Below are 21,381 nucleotides of genomic sequence, written 5' to 3'. Positions count from 1 at the left end.
CAGCCTTTGGCAAGGAAGGGGGGAGAGAAACAAAGAGATCTGTACCTCAGTATACAGATAGCAACCTGGGGATGAACATTATATAGTTGTTACACGCAAGAAAATGCATTTCAAATAGTGATAGCTATAAAAGAGAGGGCAAAACTCCCTATATTTTCCCCCCTCCTTTCAAGACAACAACCACCACCCAAAAAATAGCCTATGGACTTGTGGGGGGAGGAAGGCAATCTGACCTGAATCTTGGTCAGCACTGATGCTGGGAACATATGGTAAGAATTTCATCTTTAATCAAGTCTAGTTGGTTAACACATTTAGAAAGCATCTATTCTTTATTTCTCTTGTAACCATTTCTGATTTTAATGCCTTATACTGGTACTTACTTAATAATCTCTCTTTTTGTAGGCTCATAAACTTGTTTTATTCTTTAATTAAAACTAATCCAGTGTTATATTTAAACTAAATTAAATTTTTAAAACTAGCAAAATGTTATATCTCTTAGACCTAATATATCTGTCTGGAACACATGTGGTTGTGCAGGGGTGGGGGTTAAATTTGTGCTTGGAAGTGTGTTGGAAGTCACCCTTCAAGTAGTGTCTGGTGTTTTCTGCTGGGTTGGAGCTGATGCATTCAGACTGTAGCTAGCCACAGATATTCAGGGTGTGACCTGCATGCTGTGTGGGCAGACCAGTGTAACTACAGCAGACCCTCTCTGGTCTGGACTGCAACTTGGAATTTCATAAGAACTTTTACCAGAAGGCCATTAATTTGGACCTAGACACAAAATAACACCAGACACACGGATTGATTTCTTATTAAACATAAACACAGGAGGGGGATGCTACCTGCTTTCCACTCATCCTTTCCGATACCAGGCAATGAAGTGGTTTCAATGTGCGCGATACAGGGACCCTACCATACAAGACACAACTTGGAGTAGGCTTTTCTTAGCCTACCCCCCAGGACTAAGCTTTCTTGAAGTCCTATCTCTGCCTCCATGCTGCAATGAAGACAGAAGGTGATGACATGTAGGGACCTCAGCCTGTCCCAAGAGCCCAAGGCCCATCAGGAACAGAGCTAACAGTGAATCAATATGCCCCATACTCTCTGGAGATTGGCAATGCTAGACTATTAGCACCAGCCCCCATATCTGGAGCCCCTCAAAGTGTCTTTCTTCCTTGATGCTGGGGCTGTCCCCCTTCACTGGTGGTCGTATCAAGTTCAGGATAATGACATCAGGAAAGCTGATGTCAAGTTAGTTGACAGTGGGAGGTGATGAAGGACTTAATTCTGCAGCCTTCATGAGCAGGGTATGCTAGCAAAAAGTGACTACAAAGCAGCCACTTCCCCCCAAGTATAGTCCTGCTACAGGAAGTATTGCAGGTAAGCCAGGGTACCTGTTGAAAAAAGAAAAGGGAGTGGTCAAGGACTTAGCACCATAATGCTTGGCATAAATTAGACTTAGTGCATCCTTCCAGACAGCCCTGATCTGCCCAAGAACAACAACTGGGTTCCCAACAACACTGGATTCAAGGAAACACAATCATGTCCACCACACCACCATGCCCTAGTCTCAGTGCAAACATACAATGCATTTCCTCTAACGGCAAAAGACCTGGGCAGGACACACAGGACCCGATTCTGTGTCCAATACACCAGTCTGGATCTCAATGAAACTGCAATACCTTCAGCATAAAAGTGCATTGAATCAGAGCTCACAGTAGAGAACACAAGGCTTGAAACAAAGAAATGAGATGTAATCAGGCATGGTGTTGTCTAGAGTTCTTACAGAAAATTTCCTCAATTAAGGTTTTTGTTGATGAATATCTGAGCTCATGCTAAAATGAGAAGCAGAAAAACAGAAAAATTCAGCCCAATAGGTATTTTTTGTTAATTTAAAAATTAAATAGCAATAGAAATTTCACCCAGGAAAACCTGATCCTTGTGAAACTTCCAGATTAAGAATGCTCAAATAAACAGAAGCTTAATTCTGTTGCAGGTGTTTTACATCTGTGTATTTCCGTGACAGCAAAGGAGCTACACCTGATGAACTCCACCAGCAATGACAAGAAATTCAGTACCCAGAGTCTTTAGATGCTTAAATGAATTGACGCTCATAATCATGTGTGATGATTCTGCCATTAATAAATTGGGGGCCGCTTCAATCTTTTATGCCAATTTTGCACTGTTGTAACTCCATTGAGTACAAGAAGTTTATATCAATATAAAATGTGAAGTGCACGCAGTGGTGAATAAAGTTTGTGAGCTCCAGTGTGTGTCTAAAAACCTATAGCTTTCTTTAAAGAATGTAACCTTTACATCGAAATAGAAGGCTATTTTGTGCTTTTAATTAAACAATATTAGCAGTTACTTTTGTTGCACTTTTCTTTAAGGGAACAAAGGCTGAGAACACAGCTTTACACAAACAGGTGCTTTGTCTTGCTTATAATAATTTCATAAAGGGCTTTATGTTAAAATAATCTTTCTTCAGTCACAAAATAAGCTTACTACACAGTACAAAATAGATTTCCAAACATACTGCAGTGCCATTTCAAAAGAAGTCAAAATTAAATTCCACTTTAAGCTGATGGTATAGCAAGGCCATAAAAGGAGTTAAATGGGTATTTTGGTGAGTAATTACTGAAGCTGATCAAATAATTGATTTAAAGCTACAAATTTCACTGAAGTGGAGTCATGCCAGGCTGGTTAATACCCCCAGTGGCATTTATCTGCTGAACAATACAAACTTTCTTGCACTTATTTTGTTTTTGTTTCTCTTTCCCTCCCCCAGCTATCTAAAACTCTACTGGTGGCCCATGTTCCTCTCAATGGGATAGACGCACTCAGACATCAATGGCTATTTCTCTTAACGGAGGCAAACATTTTCTGGTTTGTCCAAATCAGACAGGGTATAAACCACTGTTCTAAAATAGACTGTGAAATAGGCACCAATTTTATTTTCATATGGACACTGTATACAAAATAAAGTACCTTAGTTATAAAGACACAAAAACAGTAATATAAAGCAAAAATGGGGAAAGGATTGGTGCAACCTAAACGTTCACTCTCGTATTTAGTTATGACGGCAAATGTATTTTCCCCCACAGCCTTAGTTTATTCCTCCATGGCAGTAATAATACAATTGTGAGGACAATGTCCAATGTACCTCAGCCAGCCTGAAACAGCGCACGTACTTGAAAGCAATTTTCTTTTATTAATAATTGTCATCTAAATAGGTACAAAAACTGCTTTATGCAGCAGCACGTTCATCTTAAATATTATTCTGCACTCAGAAAAATAAAGGTATTCTGTGGTTACAGAAAATAATTACAGTATCTCTCCATAGTTTAATGGAGAAATTATTAGGGAGAAGTAAGGGCATGAAAAACATTTTCTGGTGAAACTTTTCAAAACGCCTGTCTAAGAGGATAACTCCCATTGAGGTGATAGCCTCAGTAGGGGATTATTTTTTTCAAAATTATTTTAAAAAGGTAGCAGTGTGATGTTGGATACAGATAAAGAGGAACATGGATTCCACTACCAAAATAGCTGTTTTCTTGAGTCAGTTTCTCTCAATACTTGCAGCAATCTGGACCCCCAAATGCACTTAACATCCAAAGTTACTGGGACAAATGCTGATCTCCGATATACTGACAAATCTGGGATAACGCCATAACTCACTAGCATCAACTCAAATGTATACCAGTGATCAGGACCTGAATTATTTGTACTTTTCCATTTCTTCCTCCCCCACCAAACTGTTTTTTTTTTTTTTTCTGACCCATTTGTCATCAAGAGCTTCTTTTATTCAGGTTCCTTTGACGTGACCATTTTAAAGTGAGAGGCAATTCTCGATTTAGTCCTGAGTGGAGTGCAGGATCAGGTCCAGGAAATAACCGTTACAGGTCCGCTTGGGAATAGTGACCATAATATAATAACATTCAACATTCCTGTGGTGGGAAGAACACCTCAGCAGTCCAGCACCCTGGCATTTAATTTCAAAAAGGAGAATTACACAAAAATGAGGAGGTTAGTTAAACAGAAATTAAAAGGCACAGTGACTAGAGCCAAATCCCTGAAAGCTGCATGGAAACTTTTTAATGACACCATAATAGAGGCCCAACTTAAATGTATACCCCAAATAAAAAAACATAGCGAGAGACCTAAGAAAGAGTCACCGTGGCTTAGTCACCATGTAAAAGAAGCAGTCAGGGACAAAAAATGGTATCCTTTAAGAAGTGGAAGTCCAATCCTAGTGACATAAATAGAAAGGAACATAAACACTGTCAAATCTATGAAAATGATTCTATGAAATCAAGTGTAAAAATGTAACAAAAAAAGCAAAAAAAGATTTTGAGGAACAGCTAGCCAAAAACTCGCGGAGAAACTAAATGATTTCTTTGCTTCAGTCTTCACAGCTGAGGACATTGGGGAGATTCCCAAATCTGCACCGTCCTTTGTGGGTGATGAATCTGAGCAACTGACCTGGATTGAAGTGTCATTAGAGGAGGTTTTGGAACAAATAGAAAAACTTAATGTTAACAAATCTCCGGGACTGGATGGCATTCATCCAAGGGTTCTAAAAGAACTCAAATGGGAAATTGCTCAACTATTATCTGTGGTTTGCAACCTATCCCCTAAATCGGCTTCCGTACCTAATGACTGGAAGATAGCCAACGTGACACCAATATTTAAAAAGGGCTCTAGAGGCGATCCAAGCAATTATAAACCGGTAAGTCTAACTTCAGTACCGGGCAAATTAGTCGAAACAATAGTAAAGAATAAAATTGTGAAGCATGTAGAAGAACATAATTTATTGGACAAAAGTCAACATGGTTTCTGTAAAGGGAAATCCTGTCTTACTAAGCAATTAGGGTATGTCTACACTACCACCCTACTTCGAACTAGGATGGTTAATGTAGTCAATCGAAGTTGCAAATGAAGCCCGGGATTTAAATAACCCGGGCTTCATTTGCATCTTGCCGGGCGCCGCCATTTTTAAATCACCAGTAGTTTGGACTCCGTGCCCGCAGCTACATGTGGCACGGAGTACGTAGTTCGAATTAGGCTTTCTAATTTGAACTACTGTTACACCTCGTTCCCGCCCCTCGCTGGCTCAGGAGTGAGGGGGCAGTAGGTCCCAAGGCGGGAGGGACTGGCACCCCATCACAGGCACCTGTTGCTGGTCACTGTCGTCAGACAGGATACTGGGCTAGATGGACCTTTGGTCTGACCCAGTATGGCCGTTCTTATGTTCTTATGAGTATTAAAAGGTACATAATAATAGTAGCAATTCAATCATGGCAATACCTGCTTTCAGACCAGTGGCAAGTTTAAAGTAGGGAAGTAGGGATGTTAAGTAGCAGTCAATAAGCTAATTGAGTACTCAGTGAAATTTCCATTGACTACTTGATTAGTTGATAAAGGGATTAGCTCCTGGGGGCCGTGCGAGCTGGGACTGAGCAGTCCCGGCTTGTGCCAGGTCCCAGACTGCTACAGATCTGCCTGGCTCTTACTGCATTTAAAAGGCAGAGCTGCAGCAGAGGACCCCATGCAAGCTGGGACTGCTGAGTCGTAACTCGTGCAGGCCCTAGGAGCTAATCCCTTTATTGACTAATTGAGTAGCTAATGGAAATTTCCTGGACTACACAATTAGCTTATTAACCATTACTTAAGAGCCCCTTTTAAATGTTACAAGAACTAGGCATTTAAAAAGCAGAGCCGCCGGGGTCTGGGACCCGGTCCGAGACAGGACTATTCAGATCTGACTTGTGCCAAGTCCCCTGCTGCACCTCAGCCTCCCCCTTCTTTCCACCCACTGGAGATAGTGCTGGGGGGGGAGGGATCAGTTGATAAAGAGGCAGCAAGGGAGGGAAATGAGTCATCAAGTAGGCTTATCAGGTAGGCAACTGCTTGACTAGTTTAAAGTGAAATAAATAAATAAATAATAGGCCAAAATCCTGGTTCCGTTGATTTCAAGTGGAAGATATCCTATGAGGGTGGCCACGGGGTTCGATTCATTCTGGGACCTTAAAACTAGCTAAAATGTACACTCCCCAGATCTGCCAAAACAATGAAAATGTTCTGCACCATGATTTTCACTATGTTTTTCAGCGGAAAACAAATGTAGTGAACTGGAGTCAACAGCGTTAGCCGAGCAAATATGAAGGATTAATTCATCTTTTCACATATAGTAGAAGAATGCTCACTGCCAATTTTAATAAGTGATGTACATCTAATATTAGCCTGATGATAAATATGTTAGATTCACAGCTAGATTTTTTCACACTTCCAGCTCTTGTTATGACTAGCCACTAACGAGGTGAGAGAGATTAACAGCAAGGATAGCTAGTGACAAAAGAGAAGTGGGAAAAGTCTCCTAACTGGATATACCACCATCATAAATTCCTAATAAAAAGGACTAAAAGATAAGAAATTTATTGCACTGTAGCAAGCGTAGGCTGTTAAGCTATAAAGGTCAGTGTCACTCAGGCAACTTGAATATACATGTGAGTGTAAAAGGCCTGAGAGATGTATTTGGTAAGAATGGAAAAGTAATACAAAATTTAGTTAATTTTAGAGCTATCCTTTTCAGCTGCCTAAATAAAAATAGATAATAGTGCTTGTTTGGAATTTCCAATTTTTGAAGGATTTAGTACATATTCAAGTGATACCTTTTTCTTTCAAATAAGTCCTTTATTTTTACACATCCCTTTACATACTGAACGTGTGAATTTCTTTGTATAGATAATACCATAGAGTCAACTTTGTTCCCCTGCCATTTCCTTCAAATTCAAGTGGGGACAGTCATAATATAATTTTGTATACTACATAGTTTGATATAAGGCAGCATGTATACACCACATACAAGTTGGTGGTGTAAACATGCACTCATAGTTAAAGATTTCAATTTGCATTTATCTGTAAATTATGCCACTGGCTTTTACCACTTATTTATTTTTGCAATTTTCTTTTAATTGGGGATGCCAATATTTCTAGGAAAGAAGAGAAAACAAAGAGACAGTAGAACTAATACATTATGGACATACAGTGAATTTACAGAAAGAGCTAAACAAAATATGTTGGGAAATATATCAATGATATTCAAACTAGTTTTTCTTTATATTGATAGCAGTAACAGTGACCATAATTAAAATATGGTAATAGTATGTGGGAGGAGGAGGGAAAGGGACTTTAGAACAAACAGAATGACACTCCCTTATTCAGCAAGTCTTAAGCTTCTGTGTTTTCATAGATGTAGCCAATTACATGTGTGACTCTTTGGGGACACTGGCATATCCTGAAAGCTATTCTCATTTTGACCCTATCATCGCCATAAACACCTTTTTGTCTCCTATAGGTCTAACACAAATAGAACCATCTCCAAGCTTCAAGTAATGCTTGCAAGACATCAGCACCTGCATAAGAAGAAGCAGGCTGAATCTATTCTCAGGGAAAGAATGATGTGCAACAATCACAAGAAGGAACTCACCATTATAACAATGCCAGTTTTTAGACTGTCTTGATGATCCATAGTCTACCTGTCCTTTTGAACCATCTACTGCAACTAAATATACCAAATAGTTAGGAAGTCTCGGAGGGGTAGCTGTGTTAGTCTGTAATGTTAAAAACGAGTAGTCCTATGACACTTTAGAGACTTATATATGTACATACATTATATATATCATGAGCTTTGGTGGGCAAAATCAACTTCTTCAGCTGAGATGATCTGAGTGGAGAAAAAAAAAGGAGGACCCTCAAAATAAGAAGGCAGAGGGAGAAAAAAAGTTACCTGTCAATTCTAGTCCCGGTGCTAATGAGGTTAATTGAGTGGGCTGTAAATGTCCCATACTTGGCTTCTGATGACAATAGGATGTTGAATGTAAGGAAAGCTCAAGTTATAAAATGTTACCCAGTTCAAGCCTTTGTTCAGGCCATGGGAGACAGTGTCAAATTTACATATGAAGGTTAATTCTGCACTCTTTCTCCATAGTTGGCATGTGAAATTCCTTTGTAGAAAAATTGATATTTTAAGTCCATTAATGAGTGCCCAGGCAGGTTAAAACTTTTGGTAGCACACAAAAACCTGTAAGTGATTCTATCTGTTTTGTGTCCATTAATCATTTGTTGTAGAGACTGTCTAATATATGTGGCCAATATATTTGGCCAATATATGTGGCACAGGGGCATTGCTGGTAAATAGTTACGTCTGCAAAAATATCCATTTCCACTTCCAGCATGACCTATCTTATTAGACCTTGGCTTTGCCAGGGTGATATACACTTCGTTAATTTGCAATGTGATTAATGTGATACTCTATTAACTAGGAATGAAAGTGCCAACTTTATAAAAAGCTCCAACTGGCTCCAAATATAGCAGCCCCCTTATTCAGCAATGCTGGCTATTGAAAACACAACACTTAGTTCTCATTGTCCTACACAAGCTCTCTGTTGAACAAGATAAAAATATTGGTCTCTTGCACAGGATTGGTGCAAGCTACCCGATTCACCATTTAACTGCCTGAGACAGGAATAGATTTCTCTGGGGCAGGTTGTCTCTCAGTGACTACTGTGGGGTTTTTTGTACCTCCCTCTGAAGCATCTGGTACTGGCTGCTGTTAGTGACAGGATATTGGATTAGACAGACCAGCGTCTGATCCATTAGGACAACTCTTCTTTTCCTACAGTAAAAGCAGAAGAAGCAAGCATGCCTAGTTATATTTCTAAGGAAAGATTTCCCTTCAAAATTAATGTAAAATGTCACATGAAATAGGGATCTTCAGAGGATGAGTACATGCAATAGTACTGCAGAAAAAAGGGACAGATGGGTCTTAATGTGTCCTACTTCTGACTTGTGAAACAAACAAGTATTTTGACATCTCCTATGTGCCACCTACTTGATGCAAATGGGCTTAGACTTTTAGACTGAATTTTATGAACTAATTCTATAGACGTCACCTCAGACAAAAGAACTTTGCAGAACATAGAGGCTGTTATTTCTTAGGTAGGTTCCCTTACACAGCTTCTGAGAAAGCTAGAAACAAATGAATATTTCCTCTTTTGACACAGACACAAGTGAGTGTGGTTTTCACTGGGAGAAAACAATTAGCAAACATAACAGATGGAATCAATTTTTATTAACATTTTAAATAGTATTTTCAAAGCAAACTTTTACGAAGCTTTTCAAATGGCTTTGGTGGTTTTGGCACTGGAATGGAAACTCCCTCTTTTCTCTGATCCAATACACACTGAAATCAATGGTAGTCCTTCCATTGACCTCAATGGACATTGCACTAGGACCTCAGATGCCAGCTGATCATTTGGGAGGAGTTGGAAGTAAGAATCGGGATACTATTGAGGTAGGACAGAGGAAAGGATGATTTGAAGGAAACAATATTAAATTAAATACCTGGCTTCATAAAGTTTTCAGTGTATACTGAACAGCAAATAGCTGTTTTTGAAGTAAATAAGGCAGCAATTGCAGTACAATTGTATTCTCTATGCACGCACTTGGAATGATATATGGGAAAAACACACTTATTCAAGACTGATTGCAGAGAGTCCACAGAATTTAGTATGTGTGAATTTTCATTACATTAAATAGCACAAACTGTACTGATTGCAAAGTAAGATACTTAATACAATGGAAATAAGGAAGGCAAGAATATTGGAATTGGTTTTGTTTTTAATCCATCACATGCTATCTATGCACCAGGATTACAATGTAATTTCTCAAGATGCACTATTTCTATTAAGACAAATAGCTTTAATCCTTAACCCAGAACAAAAAAAAAAGATATGAGACCAGATTTTCTGTGTGTCCAGGACCATATTTTCCAAAGACCTCAGCAACTACAATCAGGTACCTAAACAAGTTTGATTTTCAGAATTGTCCTGCTCTCTTTTGCAACAGCCATGGCCAGATTTTCAAAGGCACCCATCAGGCAACATGCTGAGTTCTTGGGGAAACCCGGCAATTTATTTTGATTCTGAAATGGGAACTGGCCACTTGGAAAATCGGACACAGATTGGAGGTGCAGAGCATTTTGAATATTCTAGACTGAAGTAATGGGTCTGGCCTCTTCCGTGAGTATGGAAGGTTTGGTACAAGGGAACTGGGAAGATATCAGGAACTCATGCATTTTTAGGGGCTCTGTGTGCCTGGACTGGTGGATCACTTAGCTATTTCCCCGACAGAGTGTGTACAATAGCCTTTGTGCCTATTTCAGAACTGGCAATAAGTATTAATTGTGAAGCTGATCCATTTCAGCAATGACCATCACACTGGGACTAGGATTTTCCCATTCTTGCAGGAGTGTTACCTTTTAAAAGCCAGGGAGTGAAACATGAGCCACAAAATCTCTCACTCTCTCTTTCCGTCACACACACACAGAGTTTTCTCTGTTTGCACACTGAGTTCATAATCCTTTCGCCATACCAGGAGGAACAAAGTATTCTCCTGCAAAAACCCATCTAATGCTACCTCTTTTCATAACCTTGGTGATTCAATTTCTCACACATTTTTCTTCTCTCATCTACATTTCAGGAAAAGCTCACCTTCCACTTGCCCATTGCCACAAGCCAATCTGTAGCAAACATCAATAAGTCAGTCAAACATTATGAAACAGAGACGGCGGGAAATATGCATGCTGTGCACAATTTATTACCTTGGCTCCTACAATCATTGGCTCAGGAGGTTGTTATGGTTCACCTAGCAATTCTAAGTTAGAGAACCACAGGAACTACCTCTATTGCTGTCACTCCTCTGGATCATGCCATTTAAGCCATCTAAGTATCTGAAATGTAGCACCAAATACCACTCATCCAGTGCCATATAGTACTATAAAAGGAATCCCGTTGCTTACCAGCACCAATAATCATGAAATAATTATTTTTCCCTTCTCCCACCACTGAACTAATTATCTTCAAGAACCACAAGGGTTACTTAAAGTAGGCCAGGCTGTAATAGATGCAGCAGCAGCAATTACAGTGCTCATCCATGACACCATAAACTCATTTATGCCTTATTCACAAATAACCATGCCGGATGGCTGGATGGAGAGTGGTGCAAAGGAAGAAACTACAATATCAATCCTTTTTGAGGGAGAGGGTGTGTTGGGCTGGTGGAGTTTAAAAAGATGGCCCAAAATAGGATTAAAGTTATGCTGTTGCTTAATGTACAATCAAAAGAAAAGAAGGCTGGTTTGTCGTTAAGGCACTGGTTTAATAGTCAAGTAATATGGGTTGAACTGACAACTCTGCAGAAGACACCGTGTGACCTTGAACAAGTCATTTAACTTATCTGTCTCAGTACCCCATCTGTAAAACGGGCATAACACTTCTATAGCTCCGAGGGGTATTACAAGCATAAATATAAATAGAAAAATTGTGCAGAGCTCTTGATCAGAGTTTACAAGGTTAATATACACCAGCTGGAAACACTGCAGCCTCACTTTCTTCAAGAAGCAGGAGGATCTCAAGCATGTGGCATGTAATTGAGCTCCTCCCACTAGCTCTGTTTGCATATGGTAAATATTGGTTAGTAAGTGTTTGGGCATTTCACACACACAACCTTTTCGCTCCAATTTAATATACATTTTAAAAGAACAAACTGATTTTTTTTCGTTTCTTCTCAATTCAAAGTCTGATTCTGTTTCTGCCAATTCAACTATTAGGAGGACCAATAAAAGGAGATCAAATGGGAATCATTGTTCCTCTTCATGAAGAGGAAATGTAAATTTTGTGAACATACAATGAATGTAACTTGCTAACATTACAGTCCCTCAAGGAATATGAGGGTCACTGTTTAGTGAAGAGGTATAAAAGGAAGGTGAGAAAAGATTTCAATTCACCTCCAATAGCTATTTTTACAATGTAATTTAAAGTTATTGAATGAATCTTCAAATTTATTTTCATTTTCCTGTGACACCCAGGACAATAGAAGAGTCTGAAAAGTTAAATACCATTTAAAGTGTGCATCTGAAACTTAGACAAAATATTATGGATTAGAGGATGCTAGAAAAAGTAGAGAGTGAGCTACACCAAATACTCTTGTCTTGGATATAGGGGATATTTATGGATTTGGTCCTAGCAAAGGCACTAAATACCTATTATGTAACCCAATGTACTAAGAAAGACAGGCTACTGAACTAGTTGGACTTTTGGTATGACTAGTATGGCCGTTCTTATGTCCTACTCACTTTGAGGCTGGCTTTTCTGGCCAAATAGGAATTGCCACAGACAGTGAGAAAGCCAGTTCCAGAGATTTTATTTTGGCAGAATAAAGAAGTCTAGTAAAGGATCCTTAGCCTCCATTTGTCAGAAGCTGAGAATGGGAAACAGGGGATGGATCACTTGCTAATTACCTGTTCTATTCATGTCCTCTGGAGCACCTGGCAATGACCACTGTCCGAAAACAAGATATTGAGCTAGTTGGGCCTTTGGTGTGACCAGTATGGCCGTTCTTATGTCCTACTCGCTTTGAGGTACTTTTCCTAGCCTAACCTTAGTGATGGAAATACATCGGTAAAAATGGAGCAGATCCCATCTTCTTTTCAACTAGAAATTAATTCCATCATTAGAAAAGAAAGTCCTAGAAGAGTAAAACCCTTTAACACAGTCTACAGATGTATAAACATAGTATAAGACACAAAGGGAAATAGTACTATTATGAAGTGTTACATCCAGACACATCAATCACAATGATAGATCATGAGCATTTGGAAAAAGCAAGTCCATTCTATATTAAATCAGAAACTATCCATGGACAATTACTGAATCACTGTCCATTATGTAATAAAGCTAGCAGTAAGAGTCATATTGTGTAAGGTGCTGCGCACCCTTACCTCTCTGCAAGACTACTGGGAGTTATGGGCACTGAGCACCTCTAGTCTCTGACAGGATTAAACCCTAAATCATAAATTCTTTAAAGTAATTGTAAAGTGGTTGGGCCAAATCTATCCCTTTGATTTAAGTACATCAATTTCAGTGGACTTGAAATCAATGCAATTATACCAGGGATGGATTTGGCCCATACTGTTTAACGGAAATCAAGGGAATGGACTGCCAGGGATATACTGAAAAAATAACTGTGTGTGGTTGCAGTTCAGCAAAATGGCTCATTGCAGAGCATGCATCTGGACATACTGTATGGCAGTGGTCCCCAATGCGGTGCCCGCAGGTGCCATGGCACCCGCTTGGCCATTTCTGTGCGCCTGCTGACTGATCGGGGCCAGCCCCACCCCTGGGTGCGCAGTGCATGGGCTGTGCTGGCCCCGGGAGAGCAGCGTATGGGCTTCCCCACCCTTGGGCACGCGGCACAGGAGCAGCGCTGGCCCCAGATGCATGGCGCATGGGCACTGCCGGCTCGTGGGCATGCAGCACAGGAGGGGCATCAGCCCCGGGCGCATGGCGTACAGGCGGCTCCACCCCTGGGTGTGTGGCACAGGAGTGGCACCAGCCCCGGGAGTGCAGCGCATGTGCGGCCCTGCCCCCGGGAGCATGTGCGGCCCTGCCCCTGGGTGCCCGGTGCATGAAAGGCCCCGTCCCGGGCGCCCGGCAGCCCCAAAAGGTTGGTGACCACTGCTGTATGGCAATAGACGTGATATACCAAATCCCACTTGCCACCCCATCCCAGTGCACCAAACCCATTTATCAAGCTCACATCACAATCCAGTTTGATAGCAATCAGGATGTTTTTCCATGCAAGAATAAGAATACGACAAGAATTATAAACAGTCAGTGCCTCCTGAATTCCTTCAGGAATTCAGAGAGAACAACATAAGGGTTGTCCCTATTTCTCTCAGGTCCTAGGGATACATCAGTTGCTCTTCCCTGCTAGCATGGTAGTCTCTAAATACCAGACCAGCTGTCTCCAGAACTTTGCAACACTGCAAGCCCGCTATCATGGGGAAATGGAAGGGCACTGTGTGGCCAAGACTGTGGCCTTTCAGAGTATCACAGCCTTTGGGACTTTTGACTCTAGCTCATGATACGGACACCCTGTCTGAGGCTTGTTCTTCCACCAAGAATGGCAGAAAGTGGTCCATTGCTACCATGACAGTGTCCGCAAATATAGCCACTTTCATCTTCTAGTAATGGCATAATGAATGTTGACAACAGGAGGAAGATTTTAATTAAGGAGAAATGTTTTCAACATTTTGCTTTTATCTTCAATCTAATAAACTCCAGGGCTTCCACATTTAACCTCTTCCAGATTGAACAGTAGGCATGGGAATACTTCAAAGGTGTCTGCTAAAGGAAAAAGAACACTCTGAGAACCACCTACATATTCCCTAACAATAGACACCAAAGCAAACAGGTGCTGTGAATACTGACAAGCAACAGGGAGAGCAAATTCAACCTTTATGGGTAGGTCTAGGCTTCCATTAAAAATGCAGCTTGCCCATGCTAACTGACTTAGGCTCCTATGGCTCAGGCTAACATCTGTAGGGGACAGAGTTCAGGCTCCAGGTTAAGACTTAAGGTCTACACTGCAATTACACATCTCTTTAGACCAACGTGCCCTAGTCAGCGAGTATGGGCCAGCTGCAGCCTACGCACGTCGTAAGGTGGCACTTACAGTGAAGAAGGCATAGCAGCTATCTGATGAAGGCTCTTGTGCACTGCAAGGCAAAGGGAATTCAACAAAGCTCCACTCCCTCCTCGGCCACTTCTAGTGGCAGAACAGATCAAATTATGAACCTTCACTAGCAACCTGGCCAGCACTTCTCTACCAGGAACTACCAAGCAACTTTCATCCCATCACAAGCCACTGAAGTAGTTCTGGTTCTTCCAGAATGAATTACTGTTATGTAATATCAATCTAAGATTTCTGTGGAACTGTGCTATTAAAAAAAACACCGCCACCCTCCATTCCCCTGCTGTACATGAATATGACTTAATTTTACTCCTATTATTGATACACTCATCTAATGATTTTCTTCATTAGCAACATTATTTTTCCTAAGCTGCATTTTTTCAGTATGGTGCTGACTGTAACATCCTATTTCAATCAAATTACAGTGTGTTTTGATCGCTGTCAGATGTTCTATTTATAGAGGAAAGGGCTTGTCACCACAGGACAGTTTCATAAAAGGCCCCTGATAAGCAAGCAGAGACAGTGTCATGAACAGAGTTCTAGGTGAGTTTAGAGGAGTAAAAAAAAAAAACCACATTCAGTGCAATGAGCAAATCTCAAATATCTAGGGCCAATGTCTGAAGTCCAGACTTGGGCAAAATGTTCATTGAAGTTAAAAACTTAAATATCTGGCCTTTAGAGGATCTATGTAAATAAGCAGTCAGAAGAGGGAGCACTTACCTGAACTTATTCAAAACCTTATTAGTCTATATAAGATGGGCTAAAAATCTTGTGAAATCTCCAGTATTTACTGTGCAAACCTGCAGTTAATTGGATATGGGCACACTCCTGCATCCATATGAATCACTGGGGATTCAAGAGACACCCCCTCCTCCACCCGCAGTGCCTGCAAGTTGTCAGAGAATTGGAATCTTGGACTGTAAGCTCTTTGGAGCAAAAGCTGTGTCTTCATATATATTTGCCTAGTACAATGGGAACCTAATCCTGACTAAGGCCTCTGGGCACTACCACACTATAACAACTCATAAATAATAGATTTTTCCATCATTCCTGCTATGCAGGCAATAGTGTAAGAACATCTCTCGGCCCCTCCAAAACTAGGAAGTGCAAAAGCATACCAAACCTGATGATAAAAAAGTTATCCAAACTTTTTCAAACTAGAAAAAGTCCCCGTGGGTACACTTCAGATTGACATTTTTATTCCCATAGAGTTGCTGCTTCTTAACGCTATAAGCCTCATCCTGGAGTTGTTATTCGTGAAGTAGTCAAGACAATGTTGCTTATTACACCTGTAAATGCATCTTAATTCAAACCTCAGATTTCTTTGCAGTTGTTCACAGCACCAAAGAATCATTGTTTATTACAATCATGGATGTGTGAAAAATACCAACACTAAATGAGAAAAGGATAGATTAAAAAAAAATGCTTCAAGAGCAGTAGGTTTTCTTTGCAATGACACAACCTGGGCCAGATCTCAGCTGGTGGATAGCAACATAGACCCAGCTGAGCACCTGGAGCCCTATATTTATGAAAAAATCTGTGTATTTCAGTTAAAAAAAATCTGCAGTCATCATCCCCCCAAAACTTTGCTCTTTTCAGCTGCTAAATGCCAGAATCAAAATCAACATGCATTGTGCACACACAGTGATACATGAATGCAAATCTGTTTAAAATTAGCCTTCTTTGCAGAGGCCTCACAAAACTATAACAATAAAGTGGTGCAAGGAAAATGACATCACCAAACAGCAGAGAGGAATAAATGGCAATTGCCCACATTTTTCATCAAGTAATTTCTCACTGATTTCTGCACTAGCAAACCGGTTACATGGAAAGAGCTCTGCATATACAATAGCTTGAAAAGAAAGTACGGTTGAACCTCTCTAGTCCGGCAACCTTGGGACCTGAGCACGGCCAAACCGGAGAATTTGCCAACCCACAGGAGATCAATATTGTCTAGCAGCATTACCAACATTTCCACAGCTTACTGGGCTCTTAGAAGACATTTAGGGGCAAATTAGAGCTAAATAACAACACAGAATACAGAGCCAGGACTGGTGGCTGTAAACTTTATGTGACTGTGGAGAACTTGACCATACCCATGATATGTGGACATCTGGCTCACTATAATTATGCCAGACCATATACGTTGCCAGACCAGAGAATGCTGGACCAGAGAGGTTCAACCTGTACTTCTAAAGAAATCCCATGACAGAAAACTTATTGCCACTCACGATCTTTGCTTTGCCTAAAATAAGCAGTTTTACACAGCAGGATAATAGGTTCCACTTTTTGCAAAAGCAACTGTTCTTGCAAATCTGCCCTGTTTGGGTTCCAGCCTACCTCATTAACCATATGTTTGCAAGAACTACTAAGTGCCACATATAAAAAAGCCTTCTGCTGAAAAAGATTAAAGCACAATCTCCTCCTGCTGAATGATATATTAGTAGCACTGTAGTTTTTTAATTTTTTTTTTTTACTTCCATCATGATCTCAAGAAAATTGCTCCATTGTTCTGATAGTACAATTGGGGAATAAAAAACATGCCCTAGTAGAGTGTTCCATTGTTTCAGGGCATTTCCTTTTCTGTACCTCTAAATCCCCATTTTTAGAGTCCCGCTTACTTTTCTGTTGAACCGAACATCCAGAATGGTTTCAGAGGAATAGCATAAGTAAGTAATAGCTGCATCTTCTGATCTATGATGCAAAAGCCTGATACTAAAAACTGAAACAAGAATTTAGATTGAAATCTCTGCCTGAATGTTGATTCTTATTGACTACTATAATCACTGCATTTGTGTGCTCTTTATCTATTATCAACATTAAACCACATAGGACCATAAGTGATCATGTGCCACTCAAATCTATCTCTAAGTTTGGTGAGGGGGGAAGAGGAAGGTTTCTGTAGTTACACTGATCACATGTGACATTCAAATGTCAACTTCAACATTTTATTCATACCTTGACAAATTTCAGTGGGAAGTAAAATCCAATTTTAAATCACAAGCTATTTATTGAAGTTCATATTTTATACATATGCAAGCGTTGCTTTTTTTTGTTAAGATGACCGATTTTTGGAGGGGAGGGGAGAGCCCACATCCTTGGTTGCAGCTTCAGCTCTATCCCTTTCATCTTTGCCCAAAAATATTTGTATTTTATGAAATATGGAAGTGTGTGAGGATTCCCTTTACCTCATTTTAACTAACATACATTGGTGGCCATTGACTCCCTCGTAAAGTACTTCCCTTGGAAGACCATTTAAGATGAAAAATTGCATCTGGAAAAGTTGGCTCTCTGTAAAACCCCCTTTTTAAATTCAATACCAGTGTAATTTACTAAAGAATGTACAATTTTAAGATAAAGTACAATTATTGATCTGAATTGCACTTGACTGATACTGAATATTTCTTCAGTCTACCTATGAAATCTAAAGGGATGCAGGGATAATTATTGAATCACAACACAAAGACACAAAAGGGAATTGCAAGATATTTGAAAGAATATTGGAGTGATTCACAGTGATTGGGAGTGACAAATATTAAACAGACGTGAAGATGAGTAAGACAGCCTAACACACACACATATTTCATCTACATTCAAATCTCTGGTAAGCCTACAACTTCACTCCCTGAATTCTGACCCATTTCTTCTCACACATGCCTGCATCTGTCCTGTTCAAACGTATTAAATATGAACACTCACCTTTGTTTAGATCTGGGAGCACAACTTCTCATTTTAAGTCTATCACGAATAGCAGTGTTATCTGGAGATTTTATGGCAAGATGCTAGGAATAAGTGGTTGGACAGATGTCCCTGATACACACTGGCAAATAAGCAGTGATTGGTAGCATTGAATCTTTTTTTTTCTCTCTTTACACTTCCACCATGCTCCAGGGACACAGAAGTTTACTGAGTACTTCTTAAACATAGCAGACAAATGTCACTATTGTTTGTTGATCAACATCAGGAAGCTAGAAACTGTGTGTCAATAGCGGTATCATTTGAATATGCCTGTGCCTAAGATACCTACTCTGTACACAATAACTTTCCATCAGTGAATAATGTGACAGTAGGATAGAGTGTTGTAGCTTTACCTTCCCCTGATGCACATGCTATGTCTCCGGCACTGTGAACACACACTATATCCTAGGAAATTTCTCTCTCAGAATGCTGCATAGTCAGCCCTGATTCTAACCTGCAATATACAATATTCACATTTTATCCATGGTCTATTGTACTCACACAGTAGAGAGTAATGTTTCTAGATTGCCAGAACTTTTTAACATGTTTCCAAGCACCCTGCAGCCACTGCAGCATCTTTGCTGTGTTTAAGATGAAAAACGATAAACCTTAAAATAGGTTATGGTCACAATGCAAAATCCTCACTGCTGCAAGACTGTTCTAATGTTTGTTTTTTATTTTAGCATTCTAATGGGGAAAATGTTTATTATGCTCTCAATTTCTGCTCTTTGGCGCTCTGATTTGCACTGGAACACAACCCCCTAGTTACAACTGCACTGTATAGCAAGCTTGTTTCTGTGAAACATTTTGTTTCATCACAAAAGATTCAGATCACTATAGAGCAATCAGCTTCTCCATGAAAAAAGGTAAGGGCACAAATAAACTGGAGTACCCGAGTATAACTCAATCTCTCAAAGTATCTGGGGTTGAGGTGGGGGAAATGGAATAATCTGAGGACTATACTTCGAACTTACAACCATGGAAGAAGCTGGATTCTCTGTGATTTAAGAGAGAAGAATGAATCTTAAAGACAAACAGCCAACAAATCAAGAGAACTCCAAGTAAAATAGCTTTCTGTACTCACCTAGTGCTGAAAACTAGAACAGGGAAAAGAGGCAGTAAGTAACAAGCTGAGATTAATTTCATATTGTAGATTGTCTCCCTCCCCTTTCCTTTCCTTTTCTGTCTCCTCTTCTTTCTCTCTCAGTGCTTCTGATTTCCACAGCTCTTTTGCTCAGAGCAGCATACTCCGGTGTGCAAAAGGTCTGTAGATCTGGAAAAAAGGAGACAGACCAACAGACTGACTAATGAAGGGAGCTTAGAGTGAGGTTTGAGCTTCAGGAGTGATGTCACAGGCAATGGAGCTGCTGCTGCAAGCCTACTGCCTGATAGGCTGTGATTATTCAACACAGTGACTCTATTGAAGTCCTGAAGGATTTGTTATAACTAGCGGTTTAAGTGGCAACCAGGGAGGGAGAACACATTGGATGGCAGTTAACTCTAAGGTTATAAGAGTGCATATCTGACTTGTAGATTTTGCCTGAAACGGGGAAAAAATAATATGTAAAAAAAACCCCTCTATTATAGATATAAATTGTATAGCTTAGCAGAAGAGGATCTGTACAAAGTTTTTTGTAGAAAAGTAGGTTCTACTTATTTAAAGTAACAGAATCAACCTGATGCATCCTGCCTAGAAAAATGTTTCTTTGCAATGTAGGAATTAAACTGTATTGTTCTAATTTGAAATTCATACAGTCAGGGCTTCCTGCTAGTATTAAAATGAGAGGAGCAGAAATAGATTTGTGTATTTCAAAATGCGAAAGTCATCTTTACAAACCTTAATTGCCACGAGACACTGGTAAGAGACTTCAGATTTATATTTTGGTGAGTTTTGTTTTGTTTTTGTCTCTGTGTTTATGGACTTTCTGATTGTGATTTAAATAAGACAGTGGTTGATAGCAGTGCTTCCAGATTTTAATCTGCTATTTCCTCTTGGAGTTAAATTTGTCAGATTTAGAGAATGACAGCTCTCACTTTCTCTTCTCAAATAATGTGTGTCAAAAATAAATGGTCCTAAATGTCCTTACCCTGCAGGGGATACAAACTACAGTTCATGACAGATAATAAATGTTCTGAGTTTAAAGTATGATGGAAATGTGGGATTTAAAACATATAGTTTTATGTAAGGAAAAGAGCTTTTTCTGCAAAGTGAACAAGGCAGCCATGGTTAGGAGGAAAGGGAGTGCAAGTTGTTTCTATGCTTAATTGCTCATGTAAAAGAAGTCTGAGATTAAATAAGAACATAAAAAATAGTTCAATAATACATTATGGAGGCAAGCTTTCAGATTTTAACCTATGTTTCTATTGCTCCCTATTGGGTAGAATGAGAGACATCTGAATACCATTACAGTAATTACAGATACACTAACTGCAGCGAATGGGAGCTCCCTCTGGGGAATTAGTAAGATTTTCCCAACACACACAAACAAAACCAATATACTTCAAGTCACTTCTGAAGTGTGTGTCAGTTGAGAAATAAAATGATAGCATACATCACTAAAAAAATAGGAATGCTGACCTCTTCCCCTGTAAGTTTTTCCTAGCAGTAGCATGCTGGTTCAGTATGATGGGTAAGTTAGTTCAGCATGATTCTCCACAGCTAAAGCACTTATATTAATTTGAAGGAGGGTTTTTTTTTGTTGTTTTCCCACATTATACACAACACCAAAGAGAATCATGTTGCCATGGTTACATATTATTGGATAGTAAAAAGGTCATAAAAAGTGTGGCCTCCCTGTCAGTTTCTCAGCCCAGAAAATGCCAAACTTTCCAGGCTATCAGGCACCTCAACCCCAGTCATATGCCAACAGTTTAATCTTTCCCTCATCCCCTTCCATGCATACAAAGTTGCCTGGTGAAAGGGCAATGGAAAGGGCATCAGGAGAATGTACCAAAGCCAGGTGAGTTTGGAATGAGCTTCGCAATCACATGCAGTTCTACAACCTGAAAAATTTTCTAAATTCTGTTACTATTTTCCCTCTTCACAGA

The 21,381-nt window shown here is 39.9% G+C and overlaps 1 protein-coding gene across 2 annotated transcripts in view; it reads right to left on the bottom strand.

The window, feature by feature from the left end:
* Positions 1-21,381, bottom strand: part of LUZP2 (leucine zipper protein 2) — a 446,738-nt gene that overhangs the window by 326,996 nt on the left and 98,361 nt on the right. Inside the window, exon 2 of one of the 2 annotated variants that reach the window (XM_014573955.4) lies at positions 19,418-19,606. In XM_014573955.4, coding sequence (XP_014429441.1) covers positions 19,418-19,479 — 62 coding nt within the window. In that variant the 5' untranslated portion in view covers positions 19,480-19,606. Of the gene's footprint in view, positions 1-19,417; positions 19,683-21,381 lie in introns of those variants that run through there. The other variant, XM_075927755.2, reaches the window with a different exon arrangement.

This window comes from Pelodiscus sinensis, chromosome 5 (assembly GCF_052426305.1).
Source record: "Pelodiscus sinensis isolate ZL-2025 chromosome 5, ASM5242630v1, whole genome shotgun sequence".
In the NCBI taxonomy this organism is placed as follows: domain Eukaryota; kingdom Metazoa; phylum Chordata; order Testudines; family Trionychidae; genus Pelodiscus; species Pelodiscus sinensis.
Note: the sequence above shows the minus strand (reverse complement) of the source record. Positions and strands in the feature narration are given on the sequence as shown.